This window comes from Sander lucioperca, chromosome 5 (assembly GCF_008315115.2).
Source record: "Sander lucioperca isolate FBNREF2018 chromosome 5, SLUC_FBN_1.2, whole genome shotgun sequence".
Taxonomy (NCBI): Eukaryota; Metazoa; Chordata; class Actinopteri; order Perciformes; family Percidae; genus Sander; species Sander lucioperca.
In genome coordinates this window covers 5,950,422-5,973,424 of record NC_050177.1, presented here as the reverse complement: position 1 = coordinate 5,973,424, position 23,003 = coordinate 5,950,422, and the positions used below count along the sequence as shown (strand labels likewise).

Sequence of the window (23,003 nt, the reverse complement as noted above, 5' to 3'; positions counted from 1 at the left end):
CCCGGTCTTGGCATTCAATACATCTTGCATACACAGGTTTGTCTCATTTAACACATATATAGACTGCGTCTCGATTTGTCTATGAAGATCTTTATTTGATAGTCTTTACCAAACAGGTATAACTCATTGTCTACTACATGTACAGGAAATGCAGTGCAATTATACAGAAAGCAAATATAATATATGTATCAGGTATAATATGTAAATTGAAAAATCAATAACTGTCATTGGAAAGGACGTTGATACTGACAGTATCAGCTGTTTAAACTCTCCTTTACTCTCTCTATAGGCGGTTGAGCTGGTCTGTGCTCCTGTTGTAAATCGGGTTTTTGCATTCAGCATCTGACAGGGAAACAACGGAGAAATGGGAGAGTGGTTGAGCACAGTATTATTTCATCCCGAAAGTTCTCCACAGATGAAGTCAGCACTCACTTTCTTTGGCTTTTTTCTTCCCCAGACCTGATGCAAAACAAAATACGTGATTAATAAGTGATTAATCTAAGATATTTCTTTTTGCATTAGGCTATTTATTCTGACACACAGATAGGCTAAATCATTTTGACAAATAAAATTAAATCAAAATACCTTTGCGATGATTTGCCTGAGTTGACATGGCTTGTTGCTGGCTGATTTCACTTTGGTTAGCTGTATAATGAAATGAATAAGTGAAATTCCTGACAGCATTGAAATGATGAAAGAAAAGATGAATATATTACCGTAATAATGCCGACTGAGACTTGCTTGCCGTAATCTGCTGAAGAGTTCTGAAGAGGTGAGAGATAAGACTGAGTTACTCCAGTTTGTCAAGATAATAAGAGTAACCAGTAATACAAAGAGCAGTAATTCTGCTCAATATTAAGCACCTCGATGAAATCCCTGTTTTTTTCTCTGACTTTCCATCCTCTCAAACTGGTTCAAGTTTGGATAAATCCCACTGACACTTTGAATGGGTTGAGTCCCTTGCGGATCAGGCAGAACTTCTGATATTGGACTGCAATAATTTCTGGTGGGGTCATTCTGCTGGTTGGATGGGCCTTGGTCATCATTTTCTGATATTTAGAAAAGATAAGCTTAAATATTGACTCAGACAATCGTGATGTTTTAGGTGGGATAACAAATACATTAGCTTTTTAACAAGGTGAATCAATAGATGACATGGAAAGAAAGGATCAAAGAAAGAAGAAGAGCTGCGTGAACGCACCATAAACAAGATGATCATTGCCTGCTCCTGTAGGAAAAGGAAACACTATGACACAGGTTTCTTGTCAAGAAAACACAACAGACATATTACTTGTCCTCATCAACTAACTTACTGCATCATATATATATATATATATATATATATATATATATATATATATATATATATATATATATATATATATATATATATATATATATATATATATGTATATAGTTACTGTATATAGTACCAGTTACATGACTGTGTGTGTTTTTGTGTTGTTATTGAGATAGATTACCTCTCTGCTGTTGCTCTACTGGCGCTCTGCCTGTTTCCTCAGGTGTAGCACTGACACCTGCAGTGGGACAATATATGAAGCAACTTAAAGGAATAGTTGGACATTTTTGGGGCAATATGTTTTGTCTCATATTAATCTTGTAAATACAAGGCTACAGCTAGCAGTAGGTTAGCTCAGCTTAGCACAAAGACAGAAACTGGTCCTTTACAGATCAGAAACAGGGAGAAATAGCTAACCTGGCTCTGTTCAAAGTCTTAAAAAATTAAGCTAACGATGTGGCAAACGTTTGTTGACATTTGTGGGAGATCATCACTGTTAGAAATTTAGATTATCTTGCAATTACATCTCCAAGGCTAACGTGACCGGTTTTCCCGACTATAGGTTGCTCATATTTACAGTTTAAACAACATGGCGTCACTGTGGCAAGAGCCAGGCAAGCTGTTTACCCGTTTCTAGTCTATGTGCTAAGCTAAGCTAATTGTCTCCTGGCTCTATAGCTTCACATTAAGTGTACATACAGAGGGTGGTATCGATCTTCTCGGCAAGAAAGCGAGTAACGTGCACCCAAAAATAACTATTCATTTGAAAAAAAGTGTGCATTGTTGTGTATTTGCTATACTATTCATCACTTACTTTGCCAATGTGCTCTGTTGTGTGCATTTTCAGTGTCCTGTGCATGATATTAATATCTTCTTAAATAACTTTAACAGATGCAACTCCTTATAATTTAATTTGGATCTAAGATGCCTTAACTGGCTATACTGTACAGTACTGTAGGCCTACTGTACAGTATATTCCTGTGCTCTAATGTAAAAGTATCTGTGTATCGAGAAAGATTATACAGAAGATGAATCTAATGTAAATGGTAAATTGTGAAATTATTGCTTACCCTCAGTACCTGCACCTTCAGGATTGTTCGTATTGTCCTGCTTTCTGTTATTGCAGCACACTGAAATAAAAAGTTTAATAATAAAGTTTTTTTTTTAAAATAACCACCCAATCCATCAAATGAACCAACAAAACACTAACTTTTAATCTGTGTGGACGGAGAGTGCAAGACTGAGCAAATACTTACATTTGCACTTGGTGCAGTAGTAGCCACAAACGCTCAGCAGGATGAAAGCAGCCACGCCAACACAGATGAAAATCAGTAGCGTCATCTCTTCACTCAGAGCATCTGCATTATAATTTGTGGTTTTACAAATATGTTTCACAGGAAACTCAAGCCCATTCAATTGTCCTCTCTCATGGGGGAGGTTTGTGACCATGGAAAGGAAGGAGGCTGCATGTTTCTGCACAGGCTGCTGCTCAGTATTGAGAAAGCATTACCATTACTTTCAAACTGAAATCACCATCTTACCTCTTTCAGCAACCAACTCCACTTGAAGACAGTCATGTCCCTGCTTACAGCGATAACGCCCCAGGTCAGAGTTGTTAAGTTCATCGATGAAGATGGAGTAGTTCCCCTCTGAGCCCTGGTTAGGAAATACTCTCACCCGACCGTACCTGTGGTCCAGGAACCTAATACGACCTTCAGATTTGATATGGACCAGATCTCCCTTAAGAGTGTGGGCCCAGGACACCCAGTCACGTTTAATTGTTGCAAAGTTGCATGGCAGGAGCACGGAGGAGCCAAGCGGAGCGCTGAGTGTGTGCGTCTTACAAACACTGGAATTCTGCTCTTCTTAACGGGAAAAGAGAAATACAAGAACAAGTTTCAACTTTAGGTCGCTTATGTCATATTCAAATAACCAAGAGTACCAACAGTAAAAACTCGTCCTCCTTATTACTGTAGATATTTCAAACATTTGTCTGGACATCTTTAAATTAATCGTCAGGGCTGGGAATACATTTATTGAATGTGACTGGTAACACTTTAGCAGAAAATTGAACAGAAAATAAATATAAAAATTACAACTTTTTTTAAAGACACTGATTAAAAACATATATAACATTGAAACGGATTTTTAAAAAAAAGCTATAATCTGCACACAAATTCTTACAAATTAGCCCAATATTACTAGATGAATTAATAAACTGTTTTTTAAAGGGGTGGGGGGGGGGTGGGGGGGGGGGAGATAATTAATATGACATATCATTTAATAAATTACGAACATCATAGTCCACTAGTCATATCTTGTCTTGTTGTCAACAGATTTGCCAAGCTCTAAGTATATTAACTTACATATTTGTTTACTGTTTAACTTATTTTACTATTTATTTAAATTTATTTTATCGTTATTAATACATACTGTGTGTATATGTTTATACTTATATTGTTTATATTCTTTTTATCCTTCTTATATTTGAATGTGTGACATGCTCCAACAACACCATGACAAATTCCTCGTATGTGCAACGTACTTGGCAATAAAGCCCTTTCTGATTCTGATTCTGATTTAAGCACAAGACTTCAAAGATTGAGGAACTGAAATTGACTGAATGATGTACAAACAGATCAAACAATTATAATGTAGCAAAAGAGGGAGAATTTCATTCTATATAAATTATATTTTCATTGTCTAATTTTATTCACAAAATGACTTACCATTTGAAGACACACAAATAAAGCACAGGGCTAAAAGGACAATCCACCTGTCAGCAGTCATTGTCAGCAACTCGTACAGTGTGAACAGCAATGTGGTAAAGCTGCACACTAAGCCCTCTAAGCGTCACGGCACAAAACCACAGGACCATCACGGGTCATTTAGTCATTTTCGAAAGTGCTTTGTTGTCTTATAGTTTCACATGAACGGCAGCCAAAATGTTTAACATAACTTTCTTTCTTCAACTTGTAAGGTGATCATGTCAACTATTTAAATTTAAATCAGTAAATATTTATCTTTTACACAATGAACATGTAGATGATTGTTAGAAAAAGGCCTGAAATGACTCCTCCTCCAGACCACTTCCTGTTGATGCTTCCGCAGAAAGGGGTCTTGTGATGGCACATGTAAAGGTTAAGAAAAAAGTTAATCACCAAGGCTAAAAAGCACAAGGTCTAAAACACAAGTAGCACATTTCCTATATTTTATGTTTAGCTAAAATCAAGGTTCCTTCTGTGTCTGCTGATTTGTGATAACCACGAAAAGAAACACTGATAAATAGAAATTATTATATATCTAACAAGCCCTTATAGTATACGGTGGACATTTTTTTCTTCATAATTGCTTCATCAAATTTTTTCATTGATATTTCTGTTACGTTTAAATTAGCTCAACCTTGACCACCTGAAACATTTAAAGGCCACCCCAATACATATGAAAATCAGTAGCCTCATCTCAGAGCACCTGCGTGACATCCCAGTTAGATAGTAGCTCGAAGTTTGTTGTTGATCCAAATGAAGGGATTTTGAGAACGGCAACACACAGAGAGCAGAAGCGGAAGCCGCGCAGGATGTCCTGGAAAAGTACTTCCGTTGATCCAGACTATGATGACAATTATGATGTATACTTATCCAAGAGAATAGCAGATGAAGAAGAAACAATCTGTCATTTGTTCTTTCACCATACGTATGTATACTAAAATATTTTGGGTTGATGTTCAACATCTTAAGAAGGAAAACTGCAATCAATTCAATTTAAGGATAAATACATTATTATTTGTTTTGAAGGCAATGAGATGGACAAAGATATTGTCTAGTTTGTACAGTTAATCTTGTTAATGGGAAAATTCCACATTCACAAGAAGAAATGGGCGGACTCCAAACCAAACTTTTAACACTTTTTTCAAGAACTGCACCAATACGGCAACACTTCAAGAGACATTAAGAATAAGAAGGCAATTAAGACTGATTTTTTGTTTGATACATTTCTCATGTACAGATGATACATTTGATTTAATGTGCATTACATTTTCTATTACCTTTATTTATATTTTACATATATTTTATCTGTATATGCACCTCTGGTATTGACTTTTGGTGTATGTACATACTGTCGATGTACCTACACTACCGGTCAAAAGTTTGGGGTCACTTAGAAATTTCCATTCCACTTCATTATAGACAGAATACCAGCTGAGATCACTTGCATTGTTTTTTTAATCAGGGCAGCAGTTTTCAGATTACATTATGTGCTTACATAATTGCAAAAGGGTTGTCAACTGTTGTAGAAAGAAGTGGCTGATGTTTAATGCAATATCTACATTGTCCATTATCAGCAACCATTCATCCAATGTTCCAAAGGCACATTCTGTTTACTAATCTGATATCATTTTAAAAGGCTAATTGAGAAAACATTGGAGAACCCTTTTGCAATTATGTAAGCACATAATGTAATCTGAAAACTGCTGCCCTGGTTAAAAAAACAATGCAACTGATCTCAGCTGGTATTCTGTCTATAATGGAGTGGAATGGAAAATTCTAAGTGACCCCCAAACTTTTGACCGGTAGTGTATGTTCTTTAAATAAAAAAAAAAATAAATAAAAAAAAGAAGAGAATACCGGATGTCATTGTCCTCATTACCACCATGTCCAGTCTTATTTTGAAAATCCCACCCGGATATTGTGCTAGTTGATTCTGACTTGAGCCTGATGATAATGATCAGTAGGGGGAGCGTGCCCCACCTGTGCTGCTGCAATGAAACTCTCTGGTGTGGAACACTGACACCCAACTGTCCGTGGACAGCTGCAGGATGGCCGGGAGCTTCTTCAAAGGATGCTTCCTCTCCTTGTTCGACTATAAAACGGAAAAATACATTGTCGCCAAAAATAAGAAAGTTGGAGTTTTGTACAGACTTATTCAGTTATCTTTCATCGGTTACATTATAGGGTAAGTCAGTGAATTACGTCGTGGCTATGTAGTTTTCTTACCTCATTTCACATGTGATAAATTGGTATTAATTAACCCTAAGCAAATAATAATAATATAAATTTATGTCTTTAAGGAGAACAGTTGTCACACAAAGTTTTTCTAATGTCCAGTGTACTGGACTCTTGTGGTTTGTTCAGTACCCTGTAGAATAGAATAGAATAGAATAGAATGCCTTTTATTGTCACTATACACATGTACAATGAGATTAAAAGCAACTCATTTCCCAGTGCCAGCATATACGTAAAAAATATAATAACATGAAATAAAATAAGTAGTGCTAAAAAGTAGCAAAACCCAGAAATAAAAAATAAGATGTAGGGTGAGTATCGTCAAAATGGGACAGTTAAGCTCTGCAGTGAATTGCATTTTCAAGGAATACAGAAATTAACCCAATACCAAGCTATGTATTGCTTAAAAGGTATATAAGAAAAAAAGGTAATGTGGATTTGACGTCGTATGAGTAGGAGTGGCTCACGTGTAGTGACACCAGAGACAGTTCTCAGAGTATCTTTGGTTACATTTAATCCAAGAATCACAATGGTAAGAGACATGACACAGCGTAAGCTTCTAGAAATCTAAAACCCAATACTTACTGTTTCATTCCAGTATAGTTTCTAATGTAATTCTTATTTTGATATTGTCCCATTTTGCCAGTTGCCTACTGTTAGAATGGGACACTGCTCTTTGTCATTTTGACAGGGGAAAACTCTTGCTGAGGATCATAAAACACTTGCTGTCTTCAGATAAATCATTTTCTAAACTAGATCAAATATAATATCTCTAAATATGTCAGATAGCTTTCTGGAACTATGCAAAGAAGCATTTCAGTACAAAAAGCTCTAGCTAGCTATTCTACCCTATAAAAGGGAAAGGCAGTAATTCCTAGAGTACAGAACTGAGATGTATAATATTGTAAACAAATATTAAATATATTATACTTTTAAATAAATAGGTATATGAATAGTTTAAAACCCTCAAAATCTAAGGTAAGGGAACATGGAAAGGCAGGAGAAGAGAAGCAAGAGCAAGTAAAAAAGAATGGAAAAAAGATGTTCTAGAGATGCTATACTTTTGCTGTTGTATTTTATTAGGCTGTGTGTTATTTGTAGACATTAAATGTTGAAATTGCTCCTCTTCTTCAATGTCTCTGTCTTTTGTATCATAATATAAGGTGTCCTATTTTGACAATGACAGTGTCCCATTTATTTTGTATCATTTTTTGTATCTCAATATAAGGTGTCCAGTTTTGCCAGTAGCACCTGTAAAAAAGTGGTCTTAGGACACATTGTGTTTGAGATAGAATCATTGATTTTATTTTAAATAATTCTTAATTTTTTCTTTTGCATTTTGTAGTAAGGGGATTGATGTTTATAGAAAGGTATCATGTTTGGAGCTTAGACATATGGAAAATTCTGTAAATTGTTCCAGAATTTTAATTTGAAGTGTCCCAATTTAACAGTACTCACCCTAGTAAGCCTGATATAGCAAACACATTTGACTTATGTAGTCACAAAGTGCTTAATTATAAAAACAACAGGCATCAAATACAGTCAGCATAAGAGTAAAAAATAATTGTCTTATAGTACAGTGTTTCTGTAACGTAGTGTAGGCCTACATTTTAGTCCTAGACCCAAAAGTATCATAGCAACAGTTGTAACTCCATATAAGAATATTACATGATAATGACAACGGCATACTAAATAAGGTGCTTTAAACACACCTTTCAGCTGTTACATTTTTCCTCTCACCCACAGGTGGGTTTTTGTAAGCAAGAAGGGCTACCAGGAGACAGACGAGGCCATCCAGAGCTCTATTATAACTAAACTGAAGGGAGTCTCAGTGACTAACACCACTGAGTCTGGTCTGCTAGTGTGGGGACCTGAGGACTATGTCATCCCACCACAGGTGAAAACATTTACACAACAGTACAAGTATGTAGTACACACTTTAAAAATGTGTAAAAGACACACACTTGCTACAGGCTAGACTAAGTTAACAAAACATCCTTTCTAAGTGTTTGTTCCCTATGCCTGCTTGAATTCATGGATGAAGCAGGATTTAACTGAACTGCACCATTAGTAACATGCGTCAGCGCCGGCTGACAAAGCAACAAAATGTGAAGTGCGTGATGTAGGTAGTCTCACATTGACAGACCTTCCTCCACAGCGCTGCGGAGGAGCGTCTGGCTAGTCCTTCTGTGATGGGAGAAAAACGTGCTCTGGTTTATTGGCATTTCTTTAAACCAATCACAATCATCTTGGGAGGTGCTAAGCGCCGAGCGGAACCACGCTGCCGCTGCAAAATAGGTTCGGGAAGGAACTTGTTTTGGTGGAACGTGTAGGTTAAAAGGTTGTTTTAGTCATGCGAGAGAAAACTCAGATTGGCCAGATAGTCTAGCTAGCTGTCTGGATTTACCCTGCAGAGATCTGAGGAGCAGTTAACCATAGTCCTCATAAATCGACTAGAGTTTAAAATTACAACACAAAGAAAGCAGAAGGTAACAGACATTTGGCCTAAAAGAGTGAAATTCGGTGGATTTTCCGACAGCAACGGAGCAATCCCGGAAGTGGAACGTCGTAGATACAGACTCCTGTTCAGGCAGCAGGATTAGGACTCAAATACAGACAGCCACTCACACAGGACTGGTTGAGTTAAGGAGTAGTTTGACATTTTGGGAATGAGAGGAGACACAGGGAGGTTTATATCAACATAAAACAGGTTTCTGAGAGGAATAGTTAGAACATGACAACTAACATAATGTAGCAAACAGGTGTTGGTAAAGTGGCTGGTACAGTATCACTGAGAGGGACAGGTCTGCAGGGTCAGGGGATGACCTAAAGAGTCAGTAGCATTTCCATTCATCGTTGTTTTTCCCATCCAAAGATGCACTTTATGTTTTCCTCTGAAGATCAGCTTTGACTAAATATATTGTAAACAAGCATAGTTATAGTGTTTGACTGTGTTTCAATTCAAACCTAAATCTGATTCCTTTTTAGTTTAGATTATTTAAATTTTGTTTCATCTGTATTCAAATTATGATCTTCCCAAGATTGTCTTCGTTGTCAGTGTTTTTTGTTCATTTTGTAAAAAGAAAAAAATAAGTGTAATGAAATTTTAAGTACAGAGGTAAAAATGGAACACCAAAGTATGGTTTTTGCATTTTGTACTACTGTACATTGTCGTTTGCAAATGCATCATTTTTAGTGTTAATTGTAAAAAGAAATGTTTTTCATCTACTTTTTTTCTATCTTAAGGGGTCCTCAGTATGGCATGGGAACATCGAAGGACCCCTTAATGCTGTCCAATGCTGGGAAGGAGAAAGGGAGGCAGCACAAGGGTCATCATGTTATGATTTCAACATAAAGACCAATGCACATGTGTTTTCTCTACATCTAGGGTGAAGCTGTTCTGTTTGTCGTAACTAATTTCTTAGAGACGCCAAACCAGAAGCTGGGATACTGTGCTGAGGTAAGAATACAGAACACAGATCCTTTCAGTGACTGTAATAGCAGCTGTCAAAATAAATATCTTAGATCTAATTTGCTAATCATAATGACAGTAGTAATGATCAATTTATCGTACAATGTGGTACAGAATAAACACATTTTGCAAACAGTAGTCGTGTTATCCTTGCCTCGCCAAGTCAAAGTTGTTTGTCAGGTGTACATAATTTTTTATCCTCCTCATTTAAAAAAAAATCTAAATCCATCTCAACAATCCATTAAAATACATTACAGATAAATGGAAGACAAATATCAGCCATTACTAGTGTTTAAACCCAAGTTCGTTTTAACGTTGGACTGTAAAAACTGTGAGGAATTTGAGATCTTAACATATTTTGAAGCTATAAAAGGGCGAGTAAATTTTCTATACGCAGGAAAATTGTGAGCCTCTCCGTCTTTTTACCCTTACCAAGGTTGGACAGTTAGGGCCTTTGCTCTACATTGTATTAGCTGTGCATTGAAGATAGTCAGTAGCTTAACATGGATATGGATATGTACTGTATGTATGTGCGTGAGGTTTGAAGATTATCAGCGTGTTACTAAAGTCTGTTACTTGCCATTGCCTTACCTTGACCATAGTTTCCTGTTGAACAGGGGCCCAGTTCCTGGTATTGAAAGGGCAAACAATGTCTGAGATGTTAGAGAAGAGGGAATCTAATCAGATACTTTCTCTGTCTTGCTTCTGTGACCTTTTTAGCAACAGAACTGACCACTTTATTCATCACACTTTATGCATTTTCTGAATTGCATTTTTCCACTACACAGTTTTCTCTTATTTTATATTATAGAGAGCTGAATTTCCCTACAGTGCTTCAAAGTACAAACATGTTTGTGTTTAACACTAGGATACTAACTGCTGTGAGTATCAGCTAGCTGGAGGGCCAACGCGTCCTCACCCAGAAAACGGCCGTATTGCACAACTATGCAAGCAGCTCATAATGACCCACAATGAGATCCACAACTATGTTTCTTGTTAGGCGGCAACCTCTCGTGGCTGTAGTAATTATCGAAAGCAATATTAAGCAGGAAGTGAGGTGACAAAGTATAAGAGGAGTTAGGTTGGAGTGGTGAATGGGGTCAAACAAACACAGGACCTTCACTCAGGAGAGTGGGGTTCATGTCCCATGGGAAACCAAAAGTCAACTGTCATTTTAAAATTAACCAAAGTTTTACTGATCAATGACATCCGTGACATCACATTACGTCCTCATTTTATTAGTTTACGTGACTCCTTTTAAGCAATCACTGATGTTTTACTAAACCTAAGTATTTTTGTTCATAAACTTTACTAGTTACTTTGACAACGTTAACTAAGTGTTTAAAACTGTGCCCATTATGTTAAAAAAAAACGGGCACATGATGTAATCGCCACCGTGCGGCAGTAAATAGAATGGTTGTATGTGTCGTTTTGGGTGTTGTTTAGTAGAAATCAACCTATAATGTTGGTGAAGATGTGTTGCGAGGGCATGATGTGCTGTTTAGACGCTGTGTTCTCTCTGCATGATGCCGCTTGCTCGCAGTTTCGGGCTGTCTGTGACTAGTGTTTATCTTAAGGTTACTTCATTTACTTTCCACTGTTTGACATCTCATCATCTGGAAAGTATTCAAGCCAGCCACGTTTTAAAGATACAGTGGGCAATGTGTTGCTGAGGTTAGAGAATAGATGAAAATGAAAAATATAAACTTATCTACGCTTAGATCCCCTTTTAATTTCAGTGAACTATAGAGACAAGCATGTTATCTCTTGTGATAAATGGCTACTTGAGCCAGTCAGCTACCAGAAGCACCACAAATCAGTGCAATTTAAAAGAAAATGCCAGGATGAAGAAAACAGTTACACATTGCAGTAACCCCCTAAAGTCACTCTGTAATTTGCACAATGCACAATGAGTACAGAAACAGAAAGGCTGACACATCTCCCTTTCTATTAGTTTGTGTGTGTGTGTGTGTGTGTGTGTGTGTGTGTGTGTGTGTGTGTGTGTGTGTGAATTATACTGGTCATTCTCTTAGCTATAGCTATAGCTACAAATTTCCAGAGGGTTCCTGGTATGTAAACTCAGCCTCTTCTGGTCTCCTGCCTCACTGCATCTGCCAAGAAGAATAACAGGCCTGTACAAGCACATGAGTACAAGCACACACAGCCATAAAACACCTCTCTTGTATACATTTTTTTGCCCCTGGGTCTGAAAGCCACAGGGTCTGCTGCCACACTTGAGTGGGAACTGTCATTTAACATGTTCCAGCAAGGCACAGTCAAGTTTCACTAAAACAAGAATTTTTGAGAAGAAAAGGCACAGACGTGTTCATAAACAACCCCTAACTACATTTACGTTACATACGGTAATGGTTTTGCAAGAAAAAAGCAACCTCTTACCTTTATTTGAAAGCATTCTTGGAAACATGCAGCAACTCTCTGATTAAAGATTCAGAGTAAGCTGAACTTGTTTTTGAACTATATTAGTATATCTTTTGGTTACACAATCTGTGAATGTTGGAATTTTACCCCAATGTCAATTCCAATTTATTTTCCAAATGCCAATATATGTGATAAGTATGGGAGCCCATATCTGCCAAGAAAAGTATGTAAATCAAAATTAGGAGGTAGTAAATTATATAAAAATTACAAGATACTTCAAATGTGACAAACTATCTCACTATTTTGAGTTAGCATCTCATAGTTTTTACTTAGCAAGTTATAATGTTGCCTTACTGCGAGTATTTTATTTCTTATGTTGTGCAAAACTTTTCATGTATTTTTTTAATTTTATTTTTTATTTTACAAGCCTCGTTTGTGACTTGTAAAATACTGGTCTGTTATGGTTAAATATTTCATGAACTTCTGCTTTTTTTCTGCGGCGTTTGTTCTCAGAACCCCAAAGTGCTGAATGGTCACTGTCGAGATGACAAGGACTGTGAAGAGGGGAAGATGATAGTGGCTGGTAACGGTAAGAAAGAAACATCGCTGATTTTAAATCGCCATTAAGTTTCATTGGCTTAGTGCCATTCTGAGCTTAATTCAACAAGGTTACATTCTCTCTCATTGTCATGGTGTTTTCCAAATAAAGGAAATGAGTGCAACATGCATGATAGAAAACACAAGTGTTTTAGATAATAATATTGAATGTTCTAGTTTGTAATTGGTTTCTGTCTGTTTAAGTCTATGGCGCTGACATGGAATTTGGAAATAATAGCACAACTCTCATTATGAACTGATTATGTATAATCCATATCTTTGCAACAGAAATTCAAATATGGTGTCATTTCACATGTGATACGTTGTGTGACTGTCTTATTCTGCTGTTTTTCTTCAGGAATTATGAGTGGCCGATGCTTAAGAAAAGATGAAAACTCCACTGGGACCTGTGAAATCTACGGCTGGTGTCCCATTGAAAGAATATTCAAACCACAGTAATGAGCAATGCAGTTACATAAATCTCTTGCATTTTTGTATATATATATATATATATATTGAACAACTCTTGGAACCCAGCAATGACACTACAAAGCAGTAGAAATCACCTTGATGTCACTGTGGCATATGTGTAATGGGGCCAAATGTTTTTCATAGAGACCAACGAAAAGCTTGTCTTAATTTGAATTACTTTAAAAATTCAGTTTGACACTTATCAGGACACAGTAAGTCAAGTCAAGTCAAGTTTATTGTTAATTCTGCAATATGTGCCAGACATACAGAGAAAATATGTTTCTCTCCGATCCACGGTGCAATAAGGACACATACAACAAGTATAATATAAAAGATAAGAAGTATTATACTTGTTGCGTCCTTATTGCACCGTGGGTCGGAGAGAAACATATTTTCAATAATAATAGCAATATGTTCCAAAGTTGGGTGAATGTTTCTGTGGATGCACAGTATTCATGTTAAATGATGTTTTGGCATACAGGCCCTGTAGTGGGTATCAGGCTGTGCTGTCATAAATCTACTGAGCATTTGACAGGCAAAACTGTTCTCTTGCTAACCTTTAAGCTACCTTTAAATACTACAGTCACCTAAGCAAAGAGCAGATACTTAGAGGCTTGACCTGGCCTTATCTGTTTAGGCTAAACTGCCTGTTTTACCAAATTACTAAGTTATTTTTTTAGCAATGCACTGAATGTGTGGCACTTAATTACAATTCTTTTTTTTATCTTTTTTCTTTTGACAGAGGGCCTCTGCTGACAAATGCTGAAAACTTCACCATTTACATAAAGAATTTCATCCAATTTCCCAAATTCACATTTTCAAAGTAAATCCTCTTCTTCTGTGTTCAACACTCACCAACCTCAGTGTACTGCTTGGTTAACTGGAAACAGTTGATGTTACAGTGAGCAGTGCACACTCATACATTCTGTAATACTGTGCGCTTCTTAACTCTGAGGTCCAACGTTCTGGAAACGGCTGATGACTCCTTTTTGAAGAAATGCCGATTTGACCAGGAGCTTCACCCCTACTGCCCCATCTTTCGCCTGGGTGACATCACCAGACGAGCTGGATACAACTTCCAGGACATGGCCACATTTGTCAGTAATACACTTTTCAACTTAGATTGTATTTGATATTATTATTTTGTTTGTCAGAACAACAAAAGAAACAACAGTCCAGGCATTATCACATCTACATCACAGCTGAAAAAATAGGGAGAACAAATGTTATAAACAAAGGGGGTGGTGTGAAGGGTAAGGTTTGAGGGAGCCAAAACAGCTGTCATTTTTATTTAGTGACAACACAAATTAATTTCATGGTTTTCTTTCTTAGAAAATAACACTGTACATAGATCTTGCTTGATTACAAGGGATGCACAATACACATTTTAAATGTGGGGAAAAGAAAGCACTGGTACCGGATCGTAGAAGTTGGATAGGTGAATCGTTAAGTTGCATGTTGTTACATGGTAGTCAGTCGACTTATTTGTCATTATTTAGGCACATTTCCACCACAATTATTTCAATAATCTGGGCAGAACATGACGCAAAGAGTACATTTTGAAATGCAAAGGAAGCAACACAAAAAAGACAGATTAATTAAGGGAATTTTAATTTTAATTGTTCCTATATTTGCATGTCTCATTCTGAAGTGAGCATCAATGTGTTTAAGGAGACATGCTTTGGGGCCATGGCCCTGTTGGACTGTAGTTTGGAGATGTGCACCCACCCTATTTACCATGATTAGTTAACATGATTTAGAAGCCACATGTGATCGAATTTGTATTGTGTTTTCCAGGGTGGTTCCATTGGCGTTGTGATAGAGTGGGACTGTGATCTTGACAAAGGCTACTCTAACTGCCATCCACAGTACCACTTTACTCGTCTGGATGTCAGCGTCTCCAACAAGACCATCGCAACAGGATTTAACTTCAGGTCAGACTCACTGCAGACACTGTCTTATGTTGCTATGTCGCACAGATAAATATTTCTAATTTTCGTCGCACAGACAAATATTTCTAGTTTTCTTGAACAATGTAATATATTTACGATTGAAAACATGATTTGAAAGGAGAAAAGTATCCATACATCTTAATTGTGTTATTTTTTTTTTTTATTCTAGTGCTTCCATATTTTCCCTTTTTTCTCCCAACAGACATACTCGGTATTTCAAAAATACTGCTGGTGAGAGCTATCGATCTCTATTCAAAGTCTATGGTGTCCAATTTAACGTCATGGTGCACGGAAAGGTGAATGCGTTTTAAAGGGTGAATGAATACTGTCTGCTCTGCCAAAGCCTTATGATGTAACATAAATGCAATACACAGCACATTAGCACATAACAAACTGACAAAAGCTTATAGGGTCTTGGATTACCTACAACAACAGGATTAGGATGCATTGTGATCTTATAATTTCTTTTTGCGTCTCAGTGAACTGCAGGTTCTGAATTAAGTCACATTCAAAGACATTTTTTATAAAAGACAGACAGTATCTTTAGTGGTACGTTTTTATGATGATTTTTGCGCTAAACCACCTTTCTTATTTTTCTGCTGTTATTCATAGGCCGGGAAGTTCAGCATCATCCCAACAGCCATCAATGTTGGCTCAGGGCTGGCTTTGATGGGTGCTGTAAGTATCATTAATCATAATGTGTTAAACAACATTTAACATTTTTAAAGAACTACACAGGATTTTTTTTGTTGCATTTTGCCAGTTGTGACAGAAACTTTATTTAACAGGGAGCTTTCATCTGTGACTTGATCCTTCTCTACCTAATGAAGAAGGGCAACTCCTATCGAGAGAGAAAGTTTGAAGGATACAAGTATGAAAAGCAACACATGGGTAGAGATGTAGAGTATTCTTTATCTATGCAGTTAAGCCTCACAGTACTTTCTATACAGTATTGTTACCAGAGAAAAAGTTTACATTGTAGCAAAGAAACTGAAACATTATGTAGGTCCATTCAGCTGTAATTATATCTAATTTAATATATGGCGTAATAAACTGGATAATATGTAGTTTAACATGTAGAATTTCAACAGATCTTAAGCTGTTCTTGGCTAATGTAATGCTGGTATGACACATGGCTTATTTGCAAAAATGAATAATTATCTGTCTCTATTCCACAGAAGTAATAAATCAAAATCTGAAGACAACAGTGTGGAAGACAGAAAGGGTGCCACAGAGCAGAAGAAGCTGGCGTTGCTGTGAAGCTCTTGTAAGACGAGGCATCGTCTTAAAAAAATAATTTGGTTGAATTTGTCAGTTTGAGGATGCAACATATTTTACCTTTGTAACAACTCCATTTTTAGAACGTTAAAACGGTAATTAAAAACAATCATTAACACAGGTTCCAATACTGTAACTATATGGTTTAGCCATGAAATGAGTGCGATTTTAGCAACATTGCCTGAAAGTGATGTTCTTGCATCCAGGCCACTTTTACTGAAGCTTAAGTTGTATAATTTGTGAAATTTTTTTTATTTTTTAACCAAACAACTATTCATTTATGGAATTTAAGATATTTTATGTGGATAAATACTGTTGAAAAGATATTCCAGACATGAATTCAAATCTCATCTTTAAAATAAATAGTTAAACAAATTAGCATATAAGGAAATACAGACTTTTGTAATAGTCATTATGACATACTGTGCAAGGGTCGTAATTCTGATTGCTGATTGGATAAAAGGAGATTTCTTTAGGTCACATGTGGGGCCTCACCATAAAAATGAAACAGGTATGGTGACTCTGATACACTAACTATTACAAGGTTGATATATGTTGTATAAATGTCACTTAAACATCATTGTTTAGACCAAATGTCTCCACAGAGGCCTCACACGGTGGCTCAGTGTTTATGCCACATATCACTCAAGTGGTTCGTCACCTTCTTCTGAAAGGAAGTCATTTATGCTTGTAGAAATTCTCTTTAGACTATCAGAGGTCACAGGATAACATGTGCTATGTATTTTTTAGCCAGCAGATTGATTCTAGGGACTGCAATATCTTTTTAAATCCACTTATCCTACTACAATACACAGCAAAGCATGAGCATGTGGGAAAAAAAATCCCACTCCCACAGTAGGTGAATATGCAAACTTCACTCAGAAAAGTTAGCAGAAAAGACTTAAATCACTTTCCTTTTTTAGTAAGTACATTGTTTGCTGCTTGATTTGCAATGATTCTTATGAATGAAATATACCTCAGAAGTGAACCAAGCATTAAGTGCTAGTTTTCCTCCAACATATATGTTTCTTCAGAGTGGTACATGATGTGATTTTGTTTAGTCAGTTTCCCAACCAAAAGCTTTATGTATAAATTAATAGAAGAAAGCGCTGCATGTAACCCAAGTAAATGTGCAAATAAAGATTTTAATAAGACACATGATGTGGTGTAATGTATGCATCATAACTTTATTGTTTATTATAATAATGTAATGTAATGTAAATAACGTATTTATTTACAGCCTCACAAGGACGCCTCAGGCATGTCTACACGTGATCAGTGGCAGAATTGTTGTGTGACAGCTTGTTTAATGGCTTTTCTTCAGCACAACTTTAACATTCCTTGTTTAAATGATACAGTGCGATGATGAACTGGTGTTGAGCTGAATTCTTGACACTGTGCGAATCTGCATGTTCCAAGTGCAGCTTAGTCTGCTTTATCGTGTTTTAGGGACATCAGTGGACTGATGGTCAAAATGTTTTATTTTACATAAGAGTTTTCTTTGACATAAGAGCAGAATAAGCCAGATCCTGAATTAGAGACTGTTCGTTATTTAATTAAGGGCCCACCAGCCTCTAACCTAAAAAGCCTTGACCCTCCCCTTGTCAGTAATAACTCTTTCTTTGACCCTCCCCTTGCATACAAGTTTGCACTTAGCAAAGAAGTACAGATACCACTTGATTTTTACAGCCACAATGTACAAGAGTTAACCTCTGCATTCTCATCTTACACATCACACTCCTCTGTTATGGTGTGGTGGCCATTTCAGTAGATTTACTCACTAACATTGTTGTGGAAACACAATAAGCATGGAAAATAAATGCACACTTCATGCATTACTGCATTACTTCAAATATTAAGTTACTCCTCTAGTAAACTAGTATTCACATGAAATAAAACAATAAAACATTAAGACCATTCAGCATAGGACACTGGGAAATAATTCAACACTGGTTGCTATGGACTTGTCACTAGGCTTCGTCATTGTATATTTTAGCACATAGGTAAAGGTGCCAAAGCTGAACATTATATTCCAAAACATATATGTTTATTTTTAAAGCAGATTTTAAATTACATTGTAACAATTTAACAATTCGCCCTTATGAAATCCAATCGCGGCACGGCTGTTTTGGAACTCAATAGACAGACGCTTAAATTCAACTAAAATGTAACGGTGAACAATCAGTGTTGGACCTACAGTCTGTTGAGATGCCTCTCCAAACTCACCATAAAAAGTTAAGACACGTTAAGAAAAAAGATCTGTATTTTGCCGTAATCCAATGACACGAAAAAAAAGTAATCCACAGGATCAGTAGATCCACAAAAAGGGTCTCGGTGTATCCAGCAAGGCCGAGCGTCACATTCACCAGCCAGCTCCAAACAGGTGAACGAGGCCTCTCCACTTCGCCGTTTAAACAAACTGGAATAAACGTATAAAGGTCCAAATCTACACAAAACCTGCAATCAATTAGTAAGCTGACATCACATTTATATACATACATACATAATTAAAAACAAATGTGTTCTTTGTTTTTAATTAAAAATATTTTGTTTGGGGATGAGGGTTCCAAGTAGAAGTAACCAAATCTTACAGTCGCCACATGGATGTTCATATTTCTTGAAAGTGTTTCCATTACTAGTTGCATCATTGAAAACAGGTTGAGTTGAGGGAAAAAAAAGAAATCCTTATGCACACACTCTTTTGCACTCCCACATTGTTGCCTACAGATGTCACTAAAGGGAAACTTCAAGTTGTTGTCACTCTCAGAAACATGTCAGCTACATGTAGGAGAGGCTGCACAGGCTGTTTAACGGCATATCTCAACGTTAAATGTTTCAACAAAACTTAACTTATAAATGTCATATTTCACCCTGAATGAATGCACAACATTTTAGATATACTGTATGTGTGGAGGTTATACACTGATGAAGTGAATCACCTATTGATTTTCATTTGTCCTTAAACGTACAGCATCAGAGCTTTAAGCAGGATAAATTGATAAAACTCCTATGTGTCAACTGCTTTCCTGAATGATTCAATTGAATTCATTTCCAATAGTGGCAGTTGGTTGAGGACTTTATCCAAGATCAGTGGGTGAACTGAATACAACATTTTCACATTTCCTAAAATTAAGCTTTATAATATGGTTATGAAGTTTTTCTTATAAGTTAACATTTTCACATTTGAAATATTTTTTTAATGCTTTACATCATAAAACCTAAACACTTCACATCCAATGAAACAGCTGCAGTAGAACACAGAGTTAAAGGAAATCTTCATAGCCCAAATCTTATTTCAGTGAGTTACATCAAGGTTTGATAGTTACAGTTTTTAATGTATAACATGCATGGAGTTATTAAACACATTTGAGTGAGTATGAAATATGACTGGATATTACATATTAAGTGACAGGCTTTGCATTGTTAGGGAAATACAATGTTTTAATAATATGCCATAAAATATAGGATATGGAGCTGATCAAAACACCTAACTTGCATTATAGATGTGATTTCTGTCTTATTGTCTTTTAGCAGTTTTTTATATTTAAAAAATGTGTATATTTATTGTGCTTGGATTTGAAAGTGATGACTAACACATTGAAAATGGCAAACATTATGCCTGCTAAACATCCGCATATTTCCTAATTGTGAGCATGTTAGCATGTTGTCATCAAAGCACAGCTGTAAATAATGTACTGTAGCCTTGCTTGTTAAATAATGCGAGGATAATGCTTACGTAACTTGTAAGGTAACTTTTGGTAAGTTATTTTAGTGGCCAACCCATTGTATCCAAAGGGCAATGTTTCCAGTTACTTTTCAGGCTGTTTACATTGAACAGGCTGGAACTAGTACAGTGAACAAGGTCCAGTTTATCCAAAAGTCTTTAGAAATGATGACACTTTGTTTTGGTAGCTGCATGAATATAATGCATCAGGCCGAGAAAACCAAGACAACATACAAAACAGTTGGTTGTAGGGACGTGCCAGGACAAAAATAGGCCTCCAATATTTCCGGGAGGCAAAGTATGGAAACATACAGATTGAGCTGCTGAAATCCATGACATGATCTGATATAATTTGTTACAATCTGAAATGAATGTATTGAATCCTGTTAAGAGGTCAGACATAAAGCCAATCTCAGGAATGTAGAGTTTACAAACAGCTTCATTAATACTTGCTCGTGGGAAATTGTTGGGTCTTTGTAAATTATAGTGTGGTCTAGACCTCCTACTCTATCTGTAAAGTGTCCTAAGATAACTCCTATTAGTATTTGACACTATAAATACAATTGAATTTAATTGAATTAATAACCCGCAGCCAGAGAGGGTTAAAAGCAACCCGACGATTCCACTAAAACACAACACCTTGCTATTCAGCAAAAGAATGAAGCAGATTAAATAACTCTTTGTTCGCTAAGGCTTCGTCTTTTCTTTGGAACAATGAAGTTGAAAACAAAGACAGTTACTGAAATATCATACACAAGGAAGTGCATAACTCAATTCGGTATGTGGTGTGTGTGTCAGTATAAAAGTGCCAGTGCGGGAGGTTTGTCCACATACCATCTGACAACATGAAGGTCCTGCTTCTCACTTTGCTGCTCCTGCTGTGTAGCACTCAAGGTGAGTGAACTTCGGTTTATACCCCTTTTTTGCAATGTTTTTACTAAAGCAAAGGTCAACAATAAGTAAAAATATTTCTTTTATTTATGGAACCATTTAATTTGATCACTGATGCATTAGACCTATCTGACGGACATTGTTTACTCGACAAGAAACATCATTATACTGTAGCAAGTGAAAACCCTGAGTAAATGCTAATGGCTTTTGTCTTCTCATCAGTGCTCACACTCAGATGCTACACCTGTGAAGGTGACGACCACTGTAAGATGGAGACAGATTGCCCGCCATCAGCTCAGTACTGCCAGACCAAGATCAATGGTACGCAGGACTCATTCTGCTGCATTTACTTAATTTTTTCTCATGTCCACATTATGGACAAACCATATTATTTACTACAGTGACAGAGGGATAGTTCAATTATTGCATATTGTTTTTGATTTTTTCAACAGGTGACGAAATTTCTCGAACTTGTGAGGAATTCTGTGCCGAAGACTATTCCACAAACTGCTGCGAAAGCGACCTTTGCTGAGCCTGAGTCATCCCTCAGCGTTCACTTTCACTTTCTGATTAATGAAAATAGTAAATGAGAAAGTAATTACTTAAATCTAAATCTGACGGAAGATGATTTGTTAGATTATACGATTTTAATGTGATTTTCCTGTCTTTGATTTATCTTGCTTTAATTTTAATGAAATCTACAAATGTTGAATTATTTAGTTTCATCTCACAGGCTTCTGAAACTGTGCAACACAGTTAGTAATAACAGCTATGTTTTGAACTAGTGCTGGTGGCAAGGAAACACACACACACACACACACACACACACACACACACACACACACACACACACACACACACACACACACACACACTTAATCCCTTTCTGATGTCACTTAGTGGGTCACTGCCAACAGCCTACTGCTATGTGGGTCGCTGTCTGTTTCTACTGAGATGTAAAGTTGGACTCGCGGGAGTCATCGGTTTCAAAATCATTAAATGGAAAAAGAATAAATCTTTTAATTGATCTCATCGATTTGTTTCAGATGTCTTTTGTTACAGATGAGAAAGAAAAAAAGTGTCTGTCTGAAGATTTATAGTGAGTCCCACATGGGTTCAAAAACATAGTGTCGCTCACATGTTCTGACTTCCTCATGGGTTTCTTTTGGGTTGTCATGCTATTCCACTGATTACGGTAATAGTTGTTGGCGGTAGTGTGCATAGAAACATACGGCAAGTGAAGAAGAAGACTGGTAGCAATGCAGAATGCAGGTTTTTAGAATGTAAAACAAATCTGCTCTGCAAATGTTTAATGAAGAGGAAAATGTAATCAACATGTTTTAAGGTCTTATTGCTATGCATATCACATTTTAGTGAGAAATGCTAAATGTAAACATAACTGTGTTTGTTTACAAGAAGGTCCACATGGTACCTTTAAACTGGGCCAACAGTCAATTGCATATTACAAATGTTATTCATCAAGGGGTAAATTAAACTGGCTAATAATTTACAGTAAGCCAATTATCCTAGCCAACTGAACACTGGCATTTGGACCAGTTAGGCTATAGGCTTTGTAGATTAGCTCCTTGTAGGCCCAGGTGTGTCAACCCAAGTGGGTCTAAAGGGCCGAGATGACTATAGTTTTGTGTGTGTTTATATTAGCTAATGAGAAAAAAGGGAAAATGCATGTTTAACCCATAGGGAAACAAATACCCTACTTGGGTCCATAAAGGCTCCACTAGACTTGGTGGTGAAGGGATGTTAAACCTTTCGTTTATCATGCCCTTTCCACCACAGAGCCAGGCAAATTGTTTCTCTTTCATTAGACAATAAACAAACACTAATGGATTCCACCAATGAGTCATATGCAAAGGTATGCATACACCTGTGGTCTGGCAACATTCCCTCACTCTGCTCTGTTTTCCGAGAACAACCC

At 36.7% G+C, this 23,003-nt stretch overlaps 3 protein-coding genes across 9 annotated transcripts; 2 read left to right on the top strand and 1 right to left on the bottom strand.

Annotated features, from left to right (window-relative positions):
* Positions 1 to 70: 70 nt before the first annotated feature.
* On the bottom strand, positions 71 to 4,265 carry LOC116046533. Of its 2 annotated transcripts, XM_031294895.2 has the most exons (11): positions 4,030 to 4,247; positions 2,842 to 3,165; positions 2,557 to 2,658; positions 2,371 to 2,430; positions 1,482 to 1,538; positions 1,202 to 1,246; positions 864 to 1,049; positions 717 to 764; positions 586 to 645; positions 433 to 459; positions 71 to 342 (listed from the first exon to the last, which is right to left on the bottom strand). In XM_031294895.2, the coding sequence occupies exons 1-11, from the start codon at positions 4,088 to 4,090 to the stop codon at positions 284 to 286; spliced, it is 1,029 nt and encodes a 342-aa protein (XP_031150755.1). In that variant the 5' UTR covers positions 4,091 to 4,247; the 3' UTR covers positions 71 to 283. The 2 variants fall into 2 exon arrangements, with proteins under 2 accessions (XP_031150755.1, XP_035857271.1); XM_036001378.1 differs by having other exon boundaries at positions 157 to 459; positions 586 to 764; positions 4,030 to 4,265.
* A 1,746-nt stretch (positions 4,266 to 6,011) lies between these two features.
* Positions 6,012 to 17,608, top strand: LOC116046528 (P2X purinoceptor 5-like). 6 transcript variants are annotated; one of them, XM_031294888.2, is made up of 13 exons: positions 6,012 to 6,253; positions 8,050 to 8,200; positions 9,692 to 9,763; positions 12,668 to 12,743; positions 13,110 to 13,206; positions 13,965 to 14,045; positions 14,178 to 14,319; positions 15,020 to 15,156; positions 15,377 to 15,470; positions 15,787 to 15,852; positions 15,963 to 16,045; positions 16,353 to 16,546; positions 16,584 to 17,608. In XM_031294888.2, exons 1-12 carry the CDS (start codon positions 6,117 to 6,119, stop codon positions 16,432 to 16,434), a joined length of 1,218 nt encoding a protein of 405 aa, XP_031150748.1. In that variant the 5' UTR covers positions 6,012 to 6,116; the 3' UTR covers positions 16,435 to 16,546; positions 16,584 to 17,608. The 6 variants fall into 6 exon arrangements, with proteins under 6 accessions (XP_031150748.1, XP_031150747.1, XP_035857264.1 ...); XM_031294887.2 differs by having other exon boundaries at positions 15,963 to 16,065; positions 16,353 to 16,544; positions 16,582 to 17,608; XM_036001371.1 differs by lacking the exon at positions 13,965 to 14,045 and having other exon boundaries at positions 15,963 to 16,065; positions 16,353 to 16,544; positions 16,582 to 17,608.
* A 3,334-nt stretch (positions 17,609 to 20,942) lies between these two features.
* On the top strand, positions 20,943 to 21,820 carry ly6d (lymphocyte antigen 6 family member D). The gene is made up of 3 exons (XM_031294886.2): positions 20,943 to 21,070; positions 21,290 to 21,388; positions 21,520 to 21,820. Exons 1-3 carry the CDS (start codon positions 21,022 to 21,024, stop codon positions 21,597 to 21,599), a joined length of 228 nt encoding a protein of 75 aa, XP_031150746.1. The 5' UTR covers positions 20,943 to 21,021; the 3' UTR covers positions 21,600 to 21,820.
* The last annotated feature ends 1,183 nt before the right edge of the window (positions 21,821 to 23,003 follow it).